A 25,281-nucleotide genomic window follows, 5' to 3' on the forward strand; every position below is an offset into this window, starting at 1 on the left:
CGTATCATCAATTTAAGTTAAGAATACTTATTTATACATATTTATGGGTCAATTCTGGCATAAAATAGATCAATGTTATGGCAAGGCTATGTTAGGTTCCAGTTTTCATACAATATACTACTAAATACTGTCAAAATGCTATGTATTTGCTGTGCGATCAGACGTTGCACACATAAAATGCAACTTCACTCATATGTTATTAAACTATATCTCAAAGATTGAGCTAATGTGACAATGATTGAATATTGTTATTTCTATATTTGTGCTTTTTCCAGGTTAGGATTTCTATTTAAAACCCCTGGCTGCACAGCAATCACATCGAAATCAACAGTTTTTAGTACCACTGTATATGGAAATTATATAAATATAAATTAACATTGGTCTATTTTGCGATAGAATCGACTCCTTAGTCTTTAAATGCGATATTTAATATTATTTTACTTTTTTATTCACTCATAAAATGCAAATTATAGCTCTAAATGGAATTTAATGAAGACAAATTGGATTAAATTTAAATAATAAAATCCAGATAATTATGAACTTCCATAACTATTTTCACAATAGCTATTTAATTCCCTTCTAGAATTTCGTAATATAGAACAAATTGCTCTCACAATGAAAAATAACTATTGAAACAATATTCAGTATAGAAGTATCTCTAAAATGATACTTCATCCACGATATTACCTGCATTTTATGCCAACTATTTACGATCGAAAATTACGTAAATTTTCTGCGCTTTTCATAAAACTATTTTACGCATTTTCCCTGGTAACAAGCCACTCAAACTGCATTGTAGAATGAATTATATTTCATTTCCAATTATTCTTGTCATGATAGATACATATAGATGAAAGGAGCATCTTGGAATAATATTACATTCATTCAAAATTAAGTGATGAGATGAGGGTAGTAAATTTCTCTAACATACCAAAATCAATATTAAAATTTTATAGGACAAAATAAATAACAATCGAATAAATTTGCGTATAATTCAAAAATCCAATTATCAAGGTATTGTTTTCTATTGAGTTTTAATAGCTTATTTTTCTGGACCTAAATTTCAGATGTTTGTGTAATTTTATTCAATTATTTTTTGCGAATTTTTTATCCTCTCAAGGATCCATTTCAATGGTTCGCTTTTATTTTCCGTTTAAAACGAAATGAAAATACCCAATTAATTTCAATTGCTACGAGATTATGATTTCAAAAGACTTTTCTTTACGTCAGTGCCCGTGAATAAACCAACAAAGAAAAATATAATTAATTAGAAGAGGATGCTTAGTGGAAATAGTCTAACAATGGCCGAATCTTTCTGGAAAACGTAAAGAGAATGGCGTTCCGTAATTAATCGTTATTATATGCAAATCAGTTCTCGGTTATGTTCTCAATTTTAAGTGGAAGCTATTCATTTTAAAATAATTTATAAAGTTATTAACGCATGCTGAGGTAATTTATATATTAATTTAAATTATTCGTTAGAGAAAAATTGCCGGAAGAAAGACTCAAGAATTTATAATGCTGACTCACATTTTATTATATAATTGTTATTCTATAATTTTTGATAAATAAATTCAGTACTGTTTCCAATACGATACCATTATTAAAACGTTCATGCTTTTTTATTCAAACTCTGAGTATTTATGAGAAGCTTTTCTAAGCAATCGATTACCAATTATTGTTTTTCTATATATCATTATCTTCATGTCATCGATCATCTGCATATTTCATATAAAATACTCGTATGTCATAATACATCAGCTTTTGCTTCAAGTACACATTTTTATATGTATAACCGTAAATATTATTTTATCTGAATAAAAACTAATACATTTTGTCAGCATAATAGCATGACGATCCTAATTTAATAATTGTTAACAGTATAATTCCTGTATTCAAATTATATATTTTACATTAACCAACATAGTCATAAATAAATCAATATCCAAATAATATAAATAAATCAAAACTAAACAATAATATCAACAACATAGAATTCATTTGCCTAAACAACTATTATAATTATAATATTACGATGCATAATTACGTTCATTAAATGTTAATACGTTAAATATTAATACAACACAATTAAATGTTCATTTCATTTGTTAATGACGATAATTTATGACCAATATTGGTGATCCATAGAATATGTATATATATATATATATATATATATATATATACATATATATAATAGCTATAGTAAATAATATGTATAATAAAAATAAATAAAATTGCTGAACTTTATTTAAAATTCGATGGGAAAAGTACACTATTAGAAGATTTGTGATTAAATTGACTTAAAAAATGTGATCACAAAAGCACTCAGAAATTAACTAATGCTCCAACTCTACGATTTTTTTATCTTTTATATTTCTTAATAGTACGTTTCTGCAATTTTGACTCTTCTTTCTTAGCATTCTCATCATTAGCTACTTTGAGATTATTCATATTAAGATTATTCTGATCTACGTTTACGTATATTATTTGTTTATTTAACAAATAAAGCGTTGAAATAAATCAAACGATTTATATAAATAAAATATAAACTACCACTCAGCTAAAATATTCAAAAAAGTGCAATTTTAAAATAACAAGGTCTATTCAAATTCTGTATACCAAACACAGCAACTATGCAAAATTTTTACCAAACTCGGGAACTTTGCAACACTATTACCAAACACAACAAACGCTGCATAATTTATTTATTTTTTATTTAGTTAATATGTGCTATTGAAATATTGGCATTACTGTGTATACTTTTATGAATGTTGGGACGCATTTTTCTCCCAAAACTGGACAATTTTAAATAGGGTAGTACTGCCTTAGACCAGATCCGTGAGCTGAGTCAAACTCCAACTCGGTTTAGGGAAAATAGTGTGAAAGATTTCCAATTGCCACTTTACACCGCAGTGCCCGAAATGGGCTATTTTCAATTGAAAACATATATTTGATCTATATTTTCAAGTAAAATTGGACATTGCTGCTGCCCGATGCCAGGTTGTCCATAGCGAAATTCTAACTTTGTTTGCATAGCTTTATTGTCAATCAAAATAATATACATTTTTAAGACAATATGATGTTGGTGTTAATGCATTTAAAAGATTATCTTCTATGAGATATCTCTCTTTTTTATTTTTGACATTTTATTTAAGATCGTATGGCCATTTTTTTTCAATCTTCGTGTGGGATATTCCTTGCTTAACTCTTTTAAAAATATGTTTGGGTGACCTGGTAGTTTTTCGTGGTATTTTTGGCTCCTTTCTTTTATCATCTCATTAATAGTTTTCATTTTTAGGTCTTTATGTAGGGTGTCATTTGTAACATACCAGGGTGCGTTCACAATGCATCTTAAAATTTTCGATTGCGCCACTTGTATTTTTTTTATATTTGAATTGCCTTGCGCACGCCCATAGCTCAATGCCGTATATCCAGATTGGGATAATTATTGTTTTATATAAAAGGAGTTTGTTTTCATAGCACATATTTGAACTCCTGCCAATTAGCCAATACAACTCTTTGAACTTCTTCTCCATCTGTTTTCTTTTGAAATTCAAACTGCCGACCCCAACACGCACGCACACACACACACACACACACATATATATATACATCGATTAATAAGAATAAGTTTTCTTTCCTAGGATTTCGAAGTAAAAGCTACGAAGACGACAATACCACCCTATTGTACAAATTGTCCGGACCCGGAATTTCGCAATCGGGCGTCGCGGCTCTGAGTAGGAATGGAAGCGTCGAGGTGGAGATATCGCCGCGCAGAAACGCTTGGCATTACATGGAAATATCACTTCCTCAAGACACGAGAGCAGAAGTTGTAGACTACCGGTTTGTAATTTGCTCCAGATATACTTATACGTTTTCTTATATAAACCTACTTATACTCGTACAGAGCCCTTGATGAAGTCTCTATTCAGGAGAATTGAACAGTGTTAATAGACAGAGATATAAATGGTGCAAATCTGGTCAATTGCATTAAGATTATACTCTAATTATCTACTTTTTGTGTATTTTGAAAATCTCCGTGTTACGTAATAGTCGCATTGCAATTTTGAAAACCTGAAGTTATCTTGCGTCCATAAATAAAATGTTCCGAGAAACTAATTCATTGTATAATTACAAGTACATTAAAAGACGACGTAAACTAAGAAATTTTATCGTTGAATGAAATCCTGTGAGATTTTATGGCACTCTTATGCGATGAAGACTGTTCGTAATTTATTTGCACAAATTTTGAATCCTATGAGAATTTAATTACACGAAATGCAGTAACTAATATAATGAGTTGTTTTAGATAGCTGCGTTAAAATTTATTGGTGCAGTAAGAAACATACGTTTAAGTTATTTTTACTAATGAATAAAATAGCTCTTTATGTATTTTATATATTTTACGCCTATTTCACCTTTATAAAATCAGAAAAAATATATAAATTATTGATTTATTCAATTATTTAATATATATTGTTCTTTTGGAAGTAAGTTCAAAATATAAATGTACAAAATTCTTTTGTGGTTCGAACACAGTTTATTCTTTAATTTCTGCAGATTTTTAAAATTAAATTTCCTGAATAATGATAAAACTGAATAGTTTTATACCTCATTTTTCAGGTTGGAATTAGATCTCCGAGGCGATGACACCAGCAAATTTGACTCACCTCTTTTAATACGTCAAAGTTATCCCGAATTTTTCACATTTGATTACGACTTGCATCCAATGTCAAATGGTTCCACTCCTGCGACAATCACACTGAGCTCATATCGACCCACAAGTCTTTCTTTCGGCGTAGAGAGGGTACAAGACATTGGCGGAACTCTAGTAATTGGTATGGGACTGAAACCTACTGTTGATGACGTTAAGAAAGATGAAGTTATGTCAAAAGCCACATACAGCTATAATAAAGTCAAAGTAAGAAAAGAATACATACAGTTATGACAGTTATTCTTGGTTGTGAAATATTTGTTAAAGCATTCATAAACATTCAATAATTTTATAATTTATGTTTTCAGGTTGTTGTGTGTATTGGTCTAAACGTCCAGCCAACACCCGCATTCACCAACTCCTGTATGCACGGCTATTTGAACAGAACAGCCGATATGATTCTTAATACCACAGACACCATGAGTTTAGTAAATATACCTTTCCCTGAGCCAGGTACCTGGTTTGTGACTGCAGCTATATATTGCTATGATGAAAAAACCTCCAAATCTGAAAGAGACAAACTGACAGACGAATGCAAACAAGATATTGTTTTTTCTGTAAATTCAAGTCCTTGTTTGGGTGGCGGTTGTAGCGATTATGGAAAGTGTTACCATTATATGTCCGGAGGATTTGTATACTCTACATGCATATGCTGGAAAGGATACAGCGGTAGGTATTTAATACAACATATTCTTCTTGTAAACAAATTAAATTTATTCGTACTTGTTTTAGGATGGGATTGCTCCGATGCGTCCAGCGTTCCTAGCTCCTGGCTTTTGTTGCTGCAAACTTTATGTCTTACGTTATCAAACTTGATGTTCCTAGTTAGTGTTGTATTTGCAATACGAAGAAAACATTATCCACAAGCTATGGTTTATGCAGCTACCATGCTGTTTTCTGCTTTGTATCACGCTTGTGATTCTGGCGAGGATGAATATAGTTTTTGCTTGGTTCGGTTATCGGCCATGCAATTTGCTGACTTCTACTGTGGACTTCTGAGCATTTGGATAACTCTGCTAGCTATAGCCAACGTCAGAGAAGGGTAAGAATATTAAAAAACTGAAGCAATGTTTTTAAAATAACGCACAATATTAAATTCCAGTCTGGCTTTGTTGCTTCACACTGCAGCATCCATTATTTTTGCTGTTTGTACAGAATTGGACAAACACGCATTATGGGTGTTTTTGCTAGCGGCTTTGTCCGGTTTGGCGGTTGTTCTTGCTTCTTGGGGGTTGCATTACAGACGAGAAAAGCGATTTTATCCAACGCGTCGATATCTGATCTTTTATCTACCATTAGGACTTGTCATTACTGGTATTGGTCTCATATGCTACGCGTTTTTGCAGACCAATAATAACTATTATATAGTACACTCACTGTGGCATATGGTAAGTGCTAAAAATTACATTGTACAGTAGTTACTTATGCTACGTATCTACAACTTTTGCCCTTCATTATCTTTTTACTGATTTCTTTTTGCTTTTTGTAGATAATGGCCATCGGTGTTGTTTTACTTTTGCCTGATTATTCGAATAGTATGAGAAAAAGTGGTACTGATAATAGATTATTCGAAAACGACAGTCCAATCAGCACAACTACAAATGGTGGAGTGCTAATGAACGGGGAGGCAAATGGACCGCATGTCTAGCATAAGTCAAATATATTCCAAAGGCTCGTGTCGATTCTGTTCCGTTCTCAGTATCGAAAACTTTAAATAAAAGCCTGATCTTGTCCATGTTTCGAAATAATCCGCATAACTCAAAAATGCATGTTTTTGTTCAAGTACCAATAATATAATAAAGTAAAATCTGTGTATTTTTCTTCACTATAATATCGAAACATGGATGAAATTCATAAAACTGCTCGAGCCTTTGCGAATTAATTTTACACATTCCAAATAATTTGCCTATGCATACAAAAGATCTAGAAATTAATTTGTATCGCACAACTAATGAATATCATAGAACACATGATATAATGAAACAACTTTTCACGAATTGGCTTTGATTGATTTATCAAAAGTCAAATAGTTTAATGAATTTTAATAAAAATTTGATATTTATTGCATTCACCCTATTTTATGGCACAAAAACATTTGGAATACGAAATATGTATACTTGTATGAAAAGAAAATTGTAAAGAATTTGCCATTGATATCTGTGATCTAACTATATTTACGTTAAAAGCGTAAAACTATGCATTCCTTCAAGAACTTGTACAAAAAATGATCGAATTTTGAAAGTGATGAAAAATAATATTTGTTGTATATATTTTAAATGTTAGGTTACCAAAAAATGATTTCTAGACTCTTTATAATTATTTAGTTTGTAGGTTGTTTATTGCTGCAAGCAATATCGTCCGCTATCGTTTGTTGAAAGACTAAGCAGAAAAAAGGCATTAAAATTTAATAATAATAATTTAAGATTAAAATAAGCGGTCGTTTATTCAAAGCTTGAACGCTTACTGAAATATAGAACGTAGAATAAAGTGATTGTATTCAGAAAATACAAGACAAATATTTTGGAGTATATTCTGAATATAACCATTGATCATTTAGCGCATTTCTCGAAACAATAAGACTGAACCGTCCTATTGTAACATTCCAAAGACATTTAGTTTAGTTTAATTACAAAGTGATAGTCTTTATATACTTTTAATTTAGATTAAATTAGTTATCTTATACAGCTTCAGCTATCACAATTTCTTAATTCATTTTTAATTTAAAAATTGAAAACTTCAAACAACTATGATAAACTATATGACACGGTGTAAAAATTTAATAAAAAAAACATTTAAAATTAAGAAATATTTTTATATACCAATGGTTGTATCGTTGTCGTGATTTATACGTAATATGCATAAAATCAAAATATTTATAAACTCTCAAATGAAATGAACAAAAACAAACAAAACATATAAGGTATCCATTTTTCTAGTCACTTAAGGAAAAGCCTGCAACATGAAGAGAAAAATATGAAAATATTTTAGAATTAAGTAATTTGTATAATAAAAGTCATCGCGCATATTTCTTTCTGTCAGAAATTCAGATTATTTTAGTCATAAGTCTGTTAACTATTCTGATAAACCGATTCTAGAAATTACCTAGCATTCTGTCCAAAGTTGATCATAATTTTACCTAGTTCTTCACAATTTTATTGATATGAGTGTTATGAGTTATTTTTACTTTTTACCATTTAAAAAAAATCGTAATATTTAATCAATTTTTTGATATAGTCATCATAGTAAACTCATAAAACAGAAATTACAATAGTATATAAGAATATAATAACTTTGTATAAATAATAATAAATTTTGGAAAAAAAAATTTTAGTTTCCGATAGACATTTGATATGTGATTCATGAATCAGATAGAGAAAAATCGAACTTTGGAAGCAAGATCATCACAATACGGTGTATCTGTAAATAGTATATTCTTATATCTTGAGCACAAATATAGATATTACATTGCAATAGTATATAAGAAAACGGATGATTTGCCCTAGTAAGTTTGCAAAGTCACGAATGAAAAATATGTACTCTGAAGAGAATAATTTCAAATGTCACGTGTTACCTAATGTTTGTATTGAAATATATATGATTGTTGTTATGATAAAAAAAAGGTTTTTAATTTATTTTTAAATAAATAAATTAAGGAAAAAAAAGTAAACTCGAAAATAACTTGATGAAACTGTGTCGACTTTTGGGACAAAGATCCTAATGTTTATCGATCTATAATAGACTGTTAATATATAAAAATTTAAAATAATACAGTAAGCAACTGGGCCTAAAGAAACGTGATGTTTCATCTCAAATCAATTAACCTAAAACCTTTCAACTTTTCAAAGACGCATCCGCTGAACTTTGCATCGTAGAACAAATATAATTTTCCAACTGATTTTGAAATTTTTAAATATAAAATTATTTTTACTCTTAATAGCATTTTATATTGAAGTTGATTTAAAGAACTGTTATCTTTTGCAATAATTTTATTCTATAAACATATCGGAGTTCAACTATTTAAAGCTTATTTTTAACAAATGTTAAATTTATAAAATTCACAATTTCAGGAACTCAACAAACAATTATTCACACGGATTGTACTCTTAGACAGCTGCGCTTACACATTACAAACAATCGTATAAAATAATTCTTATATATAAAAATAATTTGTTAAGACTTTCAATCTATCTTCTCGCAACTTTAACAATCATATTTACATATTTATATATAAAATGCATGGTGTATATACACTTATATGCATTGTTAATTTTTATACATAGATTTATAACTATAAAAATACAATCATGACGTGAATATATATAAAATGTTAAATACTTAAAATAATGTAAAATATCTTACAACATAAACGGTTTTTATAAATGGCAAATATATGGAAAATCGACGCGATTTCACGATTATTATAATTATGGCTTGATAAGGTGTATGTAAATTTGTAGGCAGTCAATTTTACATTTTATCGAAGGCAAATATCAGCAATTGCACGATTTTTTTATTCTATCATTGTCGCTTCCACGTAATGAAAATTTATTATCATCTAAGATGCAGTCCTGACTGTTCATCAATTTATCGTTTTCCATTATCTGTAAAGAATAATATTTTTATTATAAAAATTATATAAAAAAATATAGGAAAATATGAAATGAAAAATCGTATGTTATTAGAAGATCATGCACTGTAAGAAGTCTATGTTATGACGAAAATAAATCTTTCGAAAGATTTTACTTGGGAGTCGTGCCGGTTGGTCTTTGCTAAAGATTGGCCAAGGCATTTCTTTGGAGTTGTCGAAAAAATCTAATCGTTAGATTTATTAAAACTCTGCATAATGATAAAGTTCGTGACCTGAACGAACGTCCTAAAATTACAGGTCTACCAAAAAGCAGAAGTCGAACTATTGAGTTTTTAAGAAAAAAACAACTACAGTATCGATTATTAATGTTTATCCAAGAAATATGTATCTTGTCATATCACTACGGAACAATTTTCAAAATCAAAGTTTAAATGTGTAAACACATCTAATGTGTTTCTACAGATTAGATAAAATTTAATCGATTGTTGTACCCGAGCAAATATCAGACTTTACACAACGAGAAACATCTATTCCACTGGAGGAAGTTTCTAATTGCACAGAGCAGTGCAACTGAGATTCATATACAACCATGGATATAAAATAAATATAAATGTTATCGATAAAGTACGGAAATTTTAAATAAATAGAACAGATAGTATCACAATAAGTTGGTTAGTTTTGTAGCTGTTTATTTTTAGAAATTTGTGAATTCAGATTGATTTGAACCACATTATAACTTTATTAGGGAATTGACAAGCATTTTGTACAACTTTTTTGAAATATAAGCTTTTGCACATAAAGAAACAAACTCAGAAGAGTTTGAAACAATACTGCTATTGAACATAGCAATAAAAAGATGCATATTCATAATCTTATTTAACCGATATTTCGAGTTAGTTTTAATAGAGTCTATTATTATACGAAAACATCTAGTTATAGTTTTACTACTAAACTGATTTTCTACTATTCAATACAAATTTATTTTTGACATTTTTATTAGAGTTTATATAATCCTGATGTATAGTTTTCATATTTGATGCAGCGATATCGGTAAAGAATATTTTCACAAAAATATTTTGATATATTTTTCAAAATCCATATCACCTTTGTCTGACCAACAACTTCGGTTGCAAGGCCAAAACCTTACAACATACGCCACGAAGTGCCCACAAATCATAATATTTGTAACTACTAATCTGAATTTAACATTAATGAACTACCAAATAGATTAAATTAAATTAGTTGAAGAATAAATTGTCTTTATATCGTAAAATGAATTCATGTTAACCCTTTCCACTCGCAAATTCCGAGATTTATATGAATTTTGTCGCCGGAGAGGCGGCATCCGAGTGGAAAAGTTAAACATTGATAATTGAATATTCATAGAAATCCATCAAATTAATTAATCATATATTTTTTGTTAAAAAATTGGAAATAAATGGTTACGAAAAAGAGAGGACAATAGACAAATTTATTCTGATACTTATGTTAGTTCAGTAAATACTATCCTTAAATTTATTTTTACATACCGTTTTTACTAAAGCAGTTGCTGCTTCTTCTATATTAACGTTTTCCTTTGCCGATGTTTCGAACCATGCAGCAAAACCTTTTTCTTTTACAAATTCATCAAGTTTAGACGGAGAACTTGCTAGGCCTTCTTTAGGTTGATCACACTGTATGATAAAATCAATGTAAGTATATTCATGGAGCAATGCCGGGTAAGAGCAATTTGTATTATATCTATAAAAATTGATGAATCTTCAAAATTTATCATTTATATCCACCTTATTTGCTAAAAGAATACAAGGTATAGGTGATCCATCAGGTAGTTGTACTTTGGCATCCAAATCCGCTTTCCATTTATGAACAGCATCAAAGGTGACGGATCTGGTGACATCGAAGACCAAAAAGGCACCTACGGCTTCTTTGTAATACACCCGGGTCATGTTTCCAAAACGCTCTTGACCTGGATAAAACAAACAGGTATATAATGGATAAAATTATACGAAATTGAAAATAAATGGAGATTTCAAAAGTTAAGTGTATTAATGATAATTGAAGAGAGACTCAATGAATAATTATCTTTCTCGCGCCACTAATAATATAATAATGCTGAATGTATATCGTACAGTTTACACTATATAAATCCAAAATTAGAAATGAAAATTTAAATGATCTATAATATAAAAAAATCGAATTTAAAAGCAAAAGGCAAAAGGCAAAGACAAATTTGAAAATTTGTAATTTTTTTTATTGCAGCATTAAATTATAATTAACTGCATTAAACAATGATTTGTGTTTCCTAAATAACTACTGGAACTAGTTTCATTAATTAATACTAGTTAATTTTTGTATCCGAAGGTGAAGGCAGTTATACTGAATGTAGAAAAGCTAAAAAACGTCTTGTATATATAATACTTTAGAAGCGTTAGAGCTATTTCTAAAACAGTAAATCTATCAATCAAAAGAGTACATATTTCGAGAAGTATGAAAACTTTCAAAACCGTGATTTAAATAATAAATTATTTTTTATTTATTTATATTTAAATAAATATAGTAATGTCCAAATCTAACATTATTAGACATGCGAAAGGCAACGAATAATTTTAAAATTTATAATTTTTATCGATTGCAGCATTAATTCATAATTAACTGCATTAAATTACGATATGTTTTTCCTAAATAACTAACTAGTTTCAGTATTTTGATCATTAATTTTTGTACTCAAAGTTGAAAAGGAGTTATACTAAATAATATAGTAAAACTAAAAAACGTCTAGTATATTTCATTTTTAAATGTAAGAATTAGAGCTATTCTTAAAACAGTACCCATATAAATCAAAATAGTGCATAAGAACATTGCATAAGAATAAATAGAACATTTTTTTAGAAATATGAAAATTTTCGAAACCGTGATTTTGTATTTTATATGTTCATCATTTGACATTGTTCAGTTTTATATTATCTTTAGCTTCAACTTTAATTTAAAATTTAAGTACAAAGTATTAAATTATGTGTATATTAATCAATATGCATAAGTATTAACGACTATGTTATAATCTATAAGTACACATTTATTGTCAATTATCTGTATTTTATTAAGTAATAAAAATAATTTTATCAATGATAAATTATATAAGCAAGACCATTTAAGAACTTCTACTTTCAAAAAATTTGAATTCATATATTAATTTTTGTAACATTAACAATATTTACTCTAAATGTATTTTCTAATATTTTTTTATTAACTTCTGTTTTGATTTGCGGCATCAACCTTTTAACTTATAAATTATTAAAGCACAACCTAATTGTTGAATAAATAAATATATAAAAAATATAAATTTATTTGATATAATAACGAATAGTTAGTATATAATTCAAGAAGTGTTCAAATCAGATTGTAAACGACTACAAAATAGTTTACTCATATTAAAATCGTTAGTAATTTTGTATGAAGTATTTATAAAATTGATATTTTCAAGTGCAAAAATTATAAAAAATTATAGCGAAATAGTAAAATTATTATATATTATATATATATATATAATTCCATTTAATTTTGTTTTTATTTATATTTATAGGAAAGCTATTGATATAAATTTACTATTATAAGAAATAGTGACGTTGTATAATTTAATTATAAACTATTCGTATTTATTGCTTTAGATACAAAATGAATATTATTATGCAAGAGCAATGACAGATTATTATATAGAACAGTTGAATGAAACAGATAAGAAACATCACAAAACTTAAATAATTTAGAATTTAATGAGGAGATCGTCACCCCATAAAATAATTTTAATTTGTAGACGTAGACTATTAGAAATGATGCCAATAACTTGTAAAATATTAGCATTTCAATATATAAAGTAACTAAATTATTTATTAAGAACAAATTTAACTACTTAATCACATTGCCAAAATAGAAAAATGCCACAACAATAAAGTCTTCACATTAAGCTTCCTCAGTATAATATAAAACGAATTTAGTTTCATTTAAATTCTGACCAGCTCTTCCTTTATTAGAAATCGATACCCTTGATAACCATTATCGTGTATTTGCAGATTTCTATTCAAAGTTCTTATTGAACCATATTCATAGTGAAGAATAAATTATAACAATTGAAGGTCAATAATCCGCATTTGATGGCTGATAAACATCCATTTGTTTAAGAAAACGCGCCACAAATCCGGTAAATTCTTTGACAGTGTCAAGGAAATAGAGATAAATGTAGAAAAAATTTAAACAAGATTGATGAATTTATTATGATATATAAATGATAGTTGAAGGTTCGATGAACTGTTGCGTCGTAATTAAATAGTTGTTAAAAATACAAGCATTTATATAAATTTTAGAACTAATATTTCGATTTTAGAAATAATATTCGAAATATCTATTTAAAAATTATACATTCACGAAAATTATTTTTATATAAGATATAAATGATACTTGAAGGTTCGGTGAACTGCTGCAACTTAATTAAATAATTACTTTAAAAAATGATAGAAAAAAATGATAAAAAAAAGATTGACAAAAATTTACAAGCAAAATTACTAAATGATATTTGATTTTTTTAAATTATTGGAGTCTTAGATTATTCTACGTCAGTTGAGTATGATCTCATCAAAATTTCCAATAAAAATCATTATCAATAACCAACATTAAAAAAGTAAATCAACATAAACATTTGCTGTAAAGATATTTATAATGGAATGCAATAAATTTGATGTTTGGTCAATGAAGAAATTAATATTGAAAATTCTTATACAGTTGTATTTTCAAACTGCAGATCTAGATAATTTGTGATAATTATTTAATTAGCCCAAAACCCTTAGGCTGTTAACTTATAGATAATTTATTTTATATTTATATGGTGTTTTTATATGAAACTCAATTAAACTTCAATTATCTTAATATTCAATGTGGAAGTAATACTGGTAACATCTACCTTTTAGTTCAATCAATTATGTAAAATAGTAAATTACCAATATCAGATCACAATGTCAACAGAACATTAATTTAAAAAAATACTTTTTGCTATTTATTTATTATACTTCTAGATATCTACTAAAGACAACTGTATATCATTCGGTGAAATAAAAGTAAAGACAGTTTTCAAACTAAATCTTTTCAAGTATCAAAATATACATTACATCATTTCACCTGATCGATTCGAGTGGCTATTTTTAGATAAATAAATTTGCATTTATATCTGCATTGCACGCAGAACGCTAGCGTGACCTGAGTTGATAAACTTGTAAATATACATAAAAAGGCTAAATTATAGGTATATAGTTCTAAAATCAAACCAGAATATGCTATTCTGAAGGTAATTAGTAATTGAAATAGGTATTGAAAAATAAGAATGTATTTGCTTACTGTTAGCAACAATCAGTGTTCTTATTTAAATTGTTAATTACATTCATGAGGTGACTTAATATTTATAATGAATCTACAGTTTAATTTTGCCATCGGTGTTTTTTTAAAGATGATAAAACAACCAAAAAAAGGTGAAAAATTGCAAGACAATACATAGAAACAGATAATACTTGGTCGATACAGAATTACATAAATAATATTTATTAGGCGCTATGAGTCGACCAGGTTATAGTTTGGCGTGGCGTCATCACAGGGTATCATGTTCATTAGTGTATAAGATATACAAATATTTATATAAATCTAGATGTATCAGTTTCAAAATAAAAACTGTAGGTCCGCGAATATCAACCTGTGGGGCGCGTTCCCTCAGGGCACGCCAGGCTGTTCTAAAGAGGGGTTTCCAGAATACAATTTTCGAAAATAACCCAAAATTTTTGAAATGATATTAAAAAATAAACAAAATATTTTATTTTTAATGCATGTTTTTACATAATATTGCATATTAATTTGTAGTCTAATAATTTCAGTTGAGTATTTATAAAATTAAATTTTTGAAAAAAATAATGGGGCAGAGTCGACAATTTTTTATCAGAGCAGGAGGGCACCTTGTAAGAAACCACTGCTTTGGGTAGTATTTGTATCAAAACTTTGATAGTTAAAAAATACTTTGAAACGATTATGCAAAATGATTACGAGTTTTCGACGAATATAAAAATAAAATGTAGTTATCACATTATTCATAATTAAAATATATGAAATATGTATTTAGCGCGGAGCCAGCGACCAATCAACCACGCATATCTCGAAACCTATTTAATGTACCAACTTTAGATTTTGGTCACATTTTTGGTAAGGTACAATAACAATGTGTGCCAAGTTTCATAAAAATCGAATTATGGTCTTTTGAGAACATATCATCTGTTTATATATTAGTACATATATATCTTATGTAATTTTTTACATAATCATCTTGCATCTTTCCGATAAGCATTTTTTCGGATTAAAATTGTTCTTCATATAATTATGTTCAAAATTACATCACATGCATCTTCTCTTGTTATCATCGTTAAGAAAATCAAATCAAATATTTTTGTTGCGCTTACTACATATTTATCGACATCTAATCTTGTGTAATTTATTAGTTTAGTCAAAAGATAAGATAAAGTGTCATTCTTACCTGCAATATCCCATAGTTGGAGACGCACCACGCTGTCGCTGTCCCAATTGAGAACCTTCAAGGCAAAATCAACACCGATGGTGGCCCGATAGTGTTGACTGAAGAACTGGTGCACGTATCTTTTTATTATACTAGTTTTCCCTGTGCCCAATTCACCGATTACTAAGATTTTGTACAAATACTCCCTTCGTTCATTAGATTTAATAGACTGTAAGGAATAAAAGAAACAGGTAAATATTCAGATCGTTTGAACAGGTGCTAGTAAGTGAATAGTGGAGTTATATCCAAACAACATTGTTGCTGAGTGTACCGGCAATTCATGTAATAATTTATCAAAGACAATTAATAATTACTTATTTAGTAATTAGAAGCAAAATATATTAAAGCCATATTAGGTAAATATTCATATCGACAGGTGCTATTCGTATTATTTGTTGTTAGAATAAGTAATTGAATAGTGCAGTTATATCCAAACAACATCGTTCTATAGTGTACCGGCAATTTATGTAATAATTTATCAAAGATAATAATTACTGATTTAGTAATTAGAAGCAAAATATATTAAAGCCTTATTATGCAATAAAATACCGTTTCGTTTAATGATTTGTTCAAGCATTGAATTAATAAAATTAACGTTTGGTAACGGTTGTTCATAAATGTATAAATCTTGTTTTAACTGGTTGTAAAATTATATGACGTTAAAAGCCCGACTATAAATTGTAAATTATTCAATTGATAAGAAAAATACAATTGTAATTGTCACCGCGTGAGTGACTTGTCTCGTAAATCCACGATGTAGTAATAAACCACCACCACGTCTCGACATATATTGTTTGCAGAGATAAATTTTGCACCTTCTGTATGTTCAAGAAATTATATCTTATGAGTCAGTACAAGCATAATATACACCAGAGTAATGAACTTAAAAATAATTTTACCATTATAGCAGATTTTTTAGTCTCTTTGATTTTAGAAGAATCTACTACATCAGTTTTTATAAAACCGTTCGTTTTTGCACTATGATTATTATTTTTATTCACACCATTTTTTAGTCTGCCATTGTTCTTATTCACTAAATCGTTCACTTTAACATCCAAATGCACAAATCCAAAATCTTGAGCCGCTGTGTCAATATCCTTTTTATTTAAGTCCGCTTTTGTCTTTTGATTAAATGGTTCAATTTGATTTTCGTCCTCGTCGTCTTCAGCGATACTACTGGATGAGGAACAAGATGACAAAGAATCAGGAAACGCGTCTCTTGAAGTGATCGAACCATAGGCATCGAATGGTTGTGAAGCACGTCTGTGGGCAAGTAAACTTTCCTGGTTCAACACCATCTGTAGTGATTTCAAGGAGTTTGAGCTGTAAGAAAAATTCAGTCGTTTCCGAAAACCCCGTTCCATTCTCATCTGCTGCGCATGCATCGACAATATCCTTGGCGGGCTTTTAGATTTCGATCTTCCTAAAACCATGTTTTCTGTCGGTTTCGGAGCCATGTTGCTGATATCTTGCCGGTACCTTACTCGAAAACTTCTATAACCAGCACCTCCAAGACAATCGGCTACTGATTCCGGTTCGGAATCCAGGTCTCGCATAGTTGGTCGGCTGATGTAGACTGACTGACTATTTTATCGTTCGGTAAACAATCGATATTGAGGCTATTGTTTCTTAAAGAGTGGGGAGTGTGGATTACGTGATTTAAACACGGTATATAACAAAATTGTCAACATTCACCTTCGTTTTCACAGTTTTCAAGTAGGATCCTTTAAAATTCTAAACCACAACATAGTAAATTTATTTAACACTTAGGTATCAATTAGATGATTACCTTTTTGGTCCTTTTGAAAGATATGTAATAATGTCAATACTTGCAATATGATTACTCGTCACCTCATTAAAACTTCTCATGAGAATTCATAATCTGCCTCCAAACTAAAAATAAAAGGACAATACGTCAGTTCCTTTTGATACAAGATTTTGTGGAGGTTAGGTAAAGAAGAAGAACGTTAATTGTTAATAATCAAAGTTATAACACCTAAATTTATGTTTAAGCATTATTGATTAAAAATTCTCATGATAAGTTTATGCATAAAACGGATTTACCTATATTTATCACGTCATCCATAATTTTAATCGTCATAATATTTAAGATGACCTGTAAGTTTAATGCTATCGAAATTATTAAAACACGTTCGGTATCATTCATAAATAATTTGTCAAAATCAAAACATTTACACAGCAAAATTAATTTATGTAAACATTCGCATTTTGATACTACTATTTTCACCGATGTTATCACAAGATATATTTTATATCTGAACTCAAAATAAACTAATATGTGTTTTTTTATTAATTTACGAAGAAGAAGCGCAGGCTTCCTTAATGTCGTCTATTTTAAGCAATTAAAAGTTTGTATGAAATGTAAACAGATAAGAAATGTCACAAACATTCACTCACAACTAAATGCTCTTTGCTCTACGTCGATATTGCACGTCGTTGGCTGACAATTCATTGAGATTATAAATCGGATAAAACTTGATTTTTTTATTTATACACGATAAGAGAACTAGATCACCAGTAGCATAAAAAATCTACGCAACTCTATATTAAAATATAAAAATACTAAAAATATTCATATGAAAAAATAAAAATATAATCATACGAGTGCAGATAAATAATTAATAAATTCAAATCGTAATAATTAGGAGCAATAAGTTGTAATTGTAATAAAAATTAAATAGATAAATAACTGTTTCTTGTTATGTTTTTAATTTTCTAGACTGTTCAAATAAATTGCTATTGCAATTGCAAATAAAACATAATCTAGAACCGAACAATTTTTATATTTATAATAAAGGGCAATGTCGACAATTTATTAACTTAAGTTATTGCAATCGTCCAAAAATCGAAATTGAAGAAAGGATATGTATGTGCGTGTGTATGTATGTAACGATACAATTTTTCGCCTACGTTTTCAAAAAACGTTCGATTCCTATTGATATGGAGATGTACTGATTAATTTTTGGAAAAAGCAGGTCCAGCTGTTTCGGAGATACGGAGCAAAGACTGCAGAAAATAGAAATCGTATTTTTGAGAGAACAAAGCATTCGATCAAGAAAATATTCAATTCGTAATGATGGGGAGAAAAGATGGTTAGATTTTGGCAAAGGCAGGTCTAGCCGTTTAGGAGGTAGCAAAATAGGCAAAAAATGGCAGTTTTTGAGATAACTATAAGCATCCAATTTGAAAAATTCAGAAAACCTGCTTGTGCCGATGAAACAATTGCTTTTGAAAATAGATTTTTTTTATTTATCTTTTTTTAATTTCCAAAAAATATTTTTTATTACTAAATTTTATTGTTTGAATATTTAATTATGATACGGGAAGTTTAATCGTAACTGCATACTTAAACAACACAAATTTAAAAAAAAATGGACAATTTAAAAAAAAAAATTGCGCATTAAAAATAATGCAATATGATGCAATGTGATAACAGGATGGATAGATAATTAAAAAAACATTTGCTATATGAAAACTTTTTAATTTTTTTGTTATTCCAATTTAAATCATTTGTATGTTTTACGTCCCTGATATATTTGAATTATTAATAGACCAAAACCGTCACGATAATGAGAAATTCAATGTAAATAAGGTGTTTATTGCCTCAATGTAGGAAAATATCTATGAAACTAGAATAATAAGTATAGGGAGATTCCTCGGATCCGATAAGAAAACGACGTGGAAATGTACACGTAGCATGGTTATCAAAATAATTGTTTAAAGCCAAATATTACTTGAGAATCGTAAAATATCGACAAAAAATAATATACCTAGACTTGTGTTTAGAACACTTTATAAAATGGCATTTCTGTTTAATTTTCTATGAAGGCTCTCGGTATTTTTTTTACATGTCATTAACCTTTCAACTTAGTTTCAAAAATAACCATAGATGTAAAATTTTGATCTCATTAAGTTTGAATACAAAATGATTTATAACAAATGTAAATCCCGCAAAATGGTTTTTGTTAGCTTTGCAATAAAGTCTAGCCAGCAACAATGTATAAAACAATTCAAAATAACTTGTACAAATAAGTCTGAATGATAAGCAAATGAAACTTCACTAAACAGATACGCATAAAATCTTTTAATTGTACCTGTGATTAATTTACAGACTAAAATTTGCATTTGTAAATAGTAATAATTTATTATATATATACATATATCAATTTTGAAATATCTAAATGCGGAACGACAGCGTCAGTTTCTTTCTAATTGCAAATTAGATGACTAATACAAAATAAATATGAAATTTGATCTGAAATTCTAATTAATATGCATAGTTAACTTTTTATTATTCGATAGAACAATTCTAATTTAACAAATAATCGAATATGGACACATGATTTTATATCTTACATTAAAGTAACACGTGTAGTTTTGTTTTTGAATTACAGAATTGATTTACGTTTGGAACAAATAAGGTGCTCGATTATGATAAAAAAATGATAAAGGATTATAGACATATTTATTTTTCGATTATGTGATAAAATCTTATTGATAAAAAATATATTGTTAAAAATGCACACAATACAAATTGAAATCTGTAAACAAATAATTAAGTCACAATTCGAAGATTCATTACTCGATGCGATATATTTTATGTGGGATTAATATTCTAATCCCATTTTAATAAATAGTTATACGTAGTTGATTTATATTTAGATTATAATAGACTTAAGTTTATTAGTTAAATTTTCTATTATTTATTTTTGTGTGTTCTAATTATTCATAGTTTGTTCATTGATATGATTTACGAAAGGGTAGTCCTTTGAAATCCATTCTAATTATATCAACCATTCCAATACCAAATGTATATTATAAGACAGGTTTTTTTTTTGATATTAGAAAAAAATTGGTAAAATATAATTTTGTTCATCAAACTTTGAGAATATTTCTAGATATCTCATAACTGTTGTTTATTATTAAATTAATTATATATTCTATAAGATGTTTATGTAACATTACTTAATCATTGTGCAAATATACTATTATTTTTTGAATTGAACTAAATAAAATTATTTTTAGGCACTTAAACTTAATTTAAGATATGAATGTAATGTTAAATTAATGAAAGCATAGATATTTAAAATATTAAAAAATAATTTGTGTTTTAGTACCTAAGCTGTTTTAGTACTAAAGCTATACAAAATCTTTCAATCCTTATATTTAATTAATGCATATGAGATGCACCAAACAAACCCAAATCACTTTATCAAATCGATGTATTCTAATCACATATATCACACAAACACTTGAAATTTAAATATTGATTTATCACACAAACCAAATGGAAAACTATCAAACTATTCCACTAACAACAAAATTGCCTATGTGATCTATCGAACACTCTGGCTAACACTATTGTGCAAAATTGTGTGCAAAACTTCTTTATCGGAGAGAGGAAACGCAATGTAAATACGCCTGAACATTGAACAGATACAAACAATTGTTCTATTTATAAAATCAAAAATTGTAAATCGTATTTTATAATAAGATAAGCAGATACTATAACTTCAAAACAAAAAAAAATAAAAGAAACAAAATTGGTGATCCAGATTATAATTGAGCATTTCATAAAAAATTGTGGTTTTGCCTAATTTGTGTAGGTTTATATATTATATTTTTAGTAAATAATATAAATACACAATAAAATTCAAAATGTATGAATTTTTTTGTTAAACCAATTCACAATTACGATTTGCTAAAAGATTAATTTACTTTAATTTTTTTTTTGTTACAATTTATTTTTGTTAATCAAGACATTTACTTTAAATGATATCCAAACGTAATTTTTTTTATTGTATATTTTGTTATTGAAAACAAGTTTGCTGATAATTTCAATATTGATTTTTATTAAATTTGGCTTTATGATTTGCAATAAAAAAAACTAAATTATACCCGAATTTATTGTTGTATTTTTTAATATTATAAATAAATCCATATTTAAATTGAATACTTAATTGCATTGCTACATCAATAATTAGAATAATCTGCCATGTATATACAGAAAAATTTGCAGTATACGAATTACATTTACAAACGTCAATATACAATAGTAACATGAATAATTGAAGTTTTATGCAAGTATAGATGACAAATACGAATTGCAATACCTGCATAATGACATGTTAACTATAAATATTTTTTTTTTTTTTTTTTTTTATTTTCTTATAAATTACAATCTGTCTAAAACTATAAATATAACGTAGAAATTATCTTACATTTGTGTGCACAACATTATTTCACAAAACAAATTACAAGATGTATGTCTTGTTAATGAAGAACCTCATTAATTTTAAATTCATCATAATGATTCATAAATCTATTATAAAATATCAACACCGTCAAGGTGTTCAAACATCAATCTAATCTATTTGTGATAGTTTTTAGATGGATATTCTGTTGAATATGATAAAAATAGTTAAAACAATGATATCTTTTAATAAATCAAATAAGATTACTTTTAATAGTGATAAAAATTTTTATTAGATTCAAGCACTAATACTTTTTTCGATAAATATTATATTAATATATTATACGATATAATTTTTTTTATATATCAAAAATTATAAATTTCTATAAGCTATTATGCAAAGTATACGATATAAATAGATTTGAAAATATTTGAAATGGTAATCAAATATTATACTACTTTTAATAATAACTCAAAAATATTATATAAAACTATATTATAATGATAATTTTTAGATTTAAATATAATATAATAAATTTTGGGCTGAAAAACCTACAAATTTGATGGAAATTCAAAAACTTTATCTGCTAAATCTTTTTGCAGGAACATTACAAGTAAATTAATTGTATATCTACATATTGAAAACGTATTTATATTATAATTGGAGTATTAGCATGTTAATTGCCATGATAGAAACAGAAAATTTTTCACTTAGGTGGTAACTTTATCAGATGATTTAGACAAAAATGTATCAAGGAAACTTAATTTATCAGAGAAAAAAAATTGGCAAAATTCTATAGCCTTGTCAGTCTTATATGTACGACAAAAACATTGTTTTCCCAGAAATTTTGTCAATTTTTTGTTTTTTTTTTATACATCTAATATAAGTCTCTTTCAATAAAATCCACAAATCTCATAATAATATAATTTATAGAAAATGATAAAATAAAAATTACCTTTCATTTAACACGTTAATCGTCACAATATTATTTAATTCGCATTTTTTACATGGTAAATTTATAATATAATTTAGTTTTAGTTTAAAAATGTATCAAGGAAACATGATGTATCAAAGAAAAAAAAATGCCGATATTCCTGGAAAAATGACATGGCCTTATAATAACATTTTCTCGATAAACTTTGGCAGTCTTATATGTGTCACAAAAAAATGCTTTTCCAAAAATTTTGGCAATATCTTTGTTTTCTTGATTCATCTGATACAAGTACCTTCAATAAATTCCACAATTTTTTTGACAAATATATTATTTATAAAAAATAGTGAAATGTATTGGGTAAATATAAAGATAAAAAAAAATTAAAATGACAATAGAAAAAAATTGCTGATTAATTTTCCACATGAGTCAAGGTAAATTTATCCAATAAATTAGTTGAAAATATATAAAACTTAATGTGTTGAAGAAAAAAATAATCCAAAATTCTTGAAAAACTATTATTTTTGATGCCACACATATATAACTGACATGACCCTTTATTAAAACTTTTTTTCTACCAAATCGTGTATGTCAGACATATATCTCTGACATAGCTCATAAAGAACTTCTTAGCATCAGACTCATATGTCTGGCAAAAGAACAAAGTGTTCACATGTGGATAAGATAATGTGATAGTATTATGATGTATGAGGCTCATGTAGAACTTCTATATATGACTGACTTGGCAAACAACGTTTTAAAATAGTAAAGTATTTTTATGTGGACAAGATAGTGTGTTACTATTATCCTTTACACTTACCATCGTGTAAATCCTACTGCAAAGTTCCTCCTCAGAAGCACTCGTGATAATTTTCCGATGCCTGGAGGTAACAGTAGACCTGATCACGGCACACATGCACTGTCGTCGTTCACAGATAAACTGACTAAAGTTTGTTTTCGAAAAACGTTTTTACTACGATAATACCGATATGTTGACAATTTCAAACGAGTCGGTCATCTTCGAGCTGGTTCGTCACTCGGTTGTGACAATTCACCCAATTCCGAACGGACCTTTGCGGAAACGACGACGCTTCTGTCCGACACTCGATTGATATGATGGGACAGGGATTGGTGATGAAAAATTCCCCAAATGGAAAGAACTTTCTGAAATTATAAAAGTTTTTTTTCAGACTTTGTTAGCAGGAAATGAAATCGTTTATTTGATATAATTTTGACTAATTGGTTTGAATAAAATCACCACTTATTAAGCACCCGTTTTTGGATAATTTTATAGTCCTAGAAACAGTTAATAAAGTACTAAAAAGAAGAACAAATTTTGTTGTATGAAAAATAATTTAAATTTTTTTTTTTAATATTTTTTTTGTAGTTCTAAATATAATAAAAACTTTTTTAGATAGCATGTTTATCTTCAGTGTTCATATATCAATATTATTAACTTCCCGTAAGGTAAGTTATTGTAATCGTCCAAAAATCGAAATTGAATTTTTTTACATTTCTTTAAGTTTTAAAGGTTTCTGAACATTTTGGCATACCTCAGAAAAAATTGATGTGTGTATGTGTGTGTGTGCGTGTGTGTATGTATACAATTTTTCTCCACGTTTTCGGGCGCACGAATCAACCGATTTGTATGGTTCAAAAAACATACGATGCCATACACAACTAGTTTTTGTCTAATTTTTATATTCAACTTTTGTTTATTGTTAGTTATCATTATGTTTTTTTTAAATTATTTGTATGTAGTGCTTAAGTATTTTTGCTAGAGTAATTACATTTTCAAATTACATAATTTTGATTTGGCCTTTGAAAATTTTCATATAAGATGTTTGAGAGGCGCCCATTTTTAAATAAATGTAATCAGTTTTAATTATGTTATCAGGATTATAAAATGATAAACTACTTGAAGTTTCATAAAATAAAATTTCGAGTAAAAAAATAATAACCTAAAATTTCATCAATGCACTTTAAATTTCAGGACAATTCTAATTTTTTTCAGGACAGTTATGGTCAATACAGAACCCATTCTGGCTTGACGTTGAGTTCTGGGGCACTCTGTATGTATATATATATATATATATATATATATATAGGGCCCGCCAAATATTTTTTTTTACAAACTACTGAATATTTTCTAAAATTTCTTTTTTTATTTGAAAGAACAATACTTTCAGTTAATAATGAAATTAATTTAGTTAATAATGATTATAATAATTT

At 27.7% G+C, this 25,281-nt stretch overlaps 2 protein-coding genes across 4 annotated transcripts in view; one reads left to right on the forward strand and one right to left on the reverse strand.

Annotated features, from left to right (window-relative positions):
* Positions 1-6,577, forward strand: part of LOC113382074 (post-GPI attachment to proteins factor 6) — a 109,219-nt gene extending 102,642 nt beyond the window's left edge. Inside the window, exons 6-11 of the mRNA XM_026620635.1 lie at positions 3,648-3,846; positions 4,627-4,924; positions 5,026-5,386; positions 5,450-5,759; positions 5,820-6,105; positions 6,207-6,577. Of these exons, the coding sequence (XP_026476420.1) occupies positions 3,648-3,846; positions 4,627-4,924; positions 5,026-5,386; positions 5,450-5,759; positions 5,820-6,105; positions 6,207-6,365 (1,613 nt within the window). The 3' untranslated portion in view covers positions 6,366-6,577. The remainder of the gene's footprint in view (positions 1-3,647; positions 3,847-4,626; positions 4,925-5,025; positions 5,387-5,449; positions 5,760-5,819; positions 6,106-6,206) is intronic.
* A 2,159-nt stretch (positions 6,578-8,736) lies between these two features.
* On the reverse strand, positions 8,737-23,984 carry LOC113364175 (ras-related protein Rab-32). 3 transcript variants are annotated; one of them, XM_026606656.1, is made up of 5 exons: positions 16,905-17,783; positions 15,865-16,072; positions 11,090-11,271; positions 10,835-10,978; positions 8,737-9,318 (listed from the first exon to the last, which is right to left on the reverse strand). In XM_026606656.1, exons 1-5 carry the CDS (start codon positions 17,457-17,459, stop codon positions 9,208-9,210), a joined length of 1,200 nt encoding a protein of 399 aa, XP_026462441.1. In that variant the 5' UTR covers positions 17,460-17,783; the 3' UTR covers positions 8,737-9,207. The 3 variants fall into 3 exon arrangements, with proteins under 3 accessions (XP_026462441.1, XP_026462440.1, XP_026462442.1); XM_026606655.1 differs by having other exon boundaries at positions 8,742-9,318; positions 16,803-17,778; XM_026606657.1 differs by lacking the exon at positions 16,905-17,783 and adding an exon at positions 23,870-23,984 and having other exon boundaries at positions 8,749-9,318.
* Between the last annotated feature and the right edge of the window lie 1,297 nt (positions 23,985-25,281).

Source organism: Ctenocephalides felis, unplaced genomic scaffold, assembly GCF_003426905.1.
Source record: "Ctenocephalides felis isolate EL2017-DRISC unplaced genomic scaffold, ASM342690v1 CF-g0.4_SCAFFOLD_00845, whole genome shotgun sequence".
In the NCBI taxonomy this organism is placed as follows: Eukaryota; Metazoa; Arthropoda; class Insecta; order Siphonaptera; family Pulicidae; genus Ctenocephalides; species Ctenocephalides felis.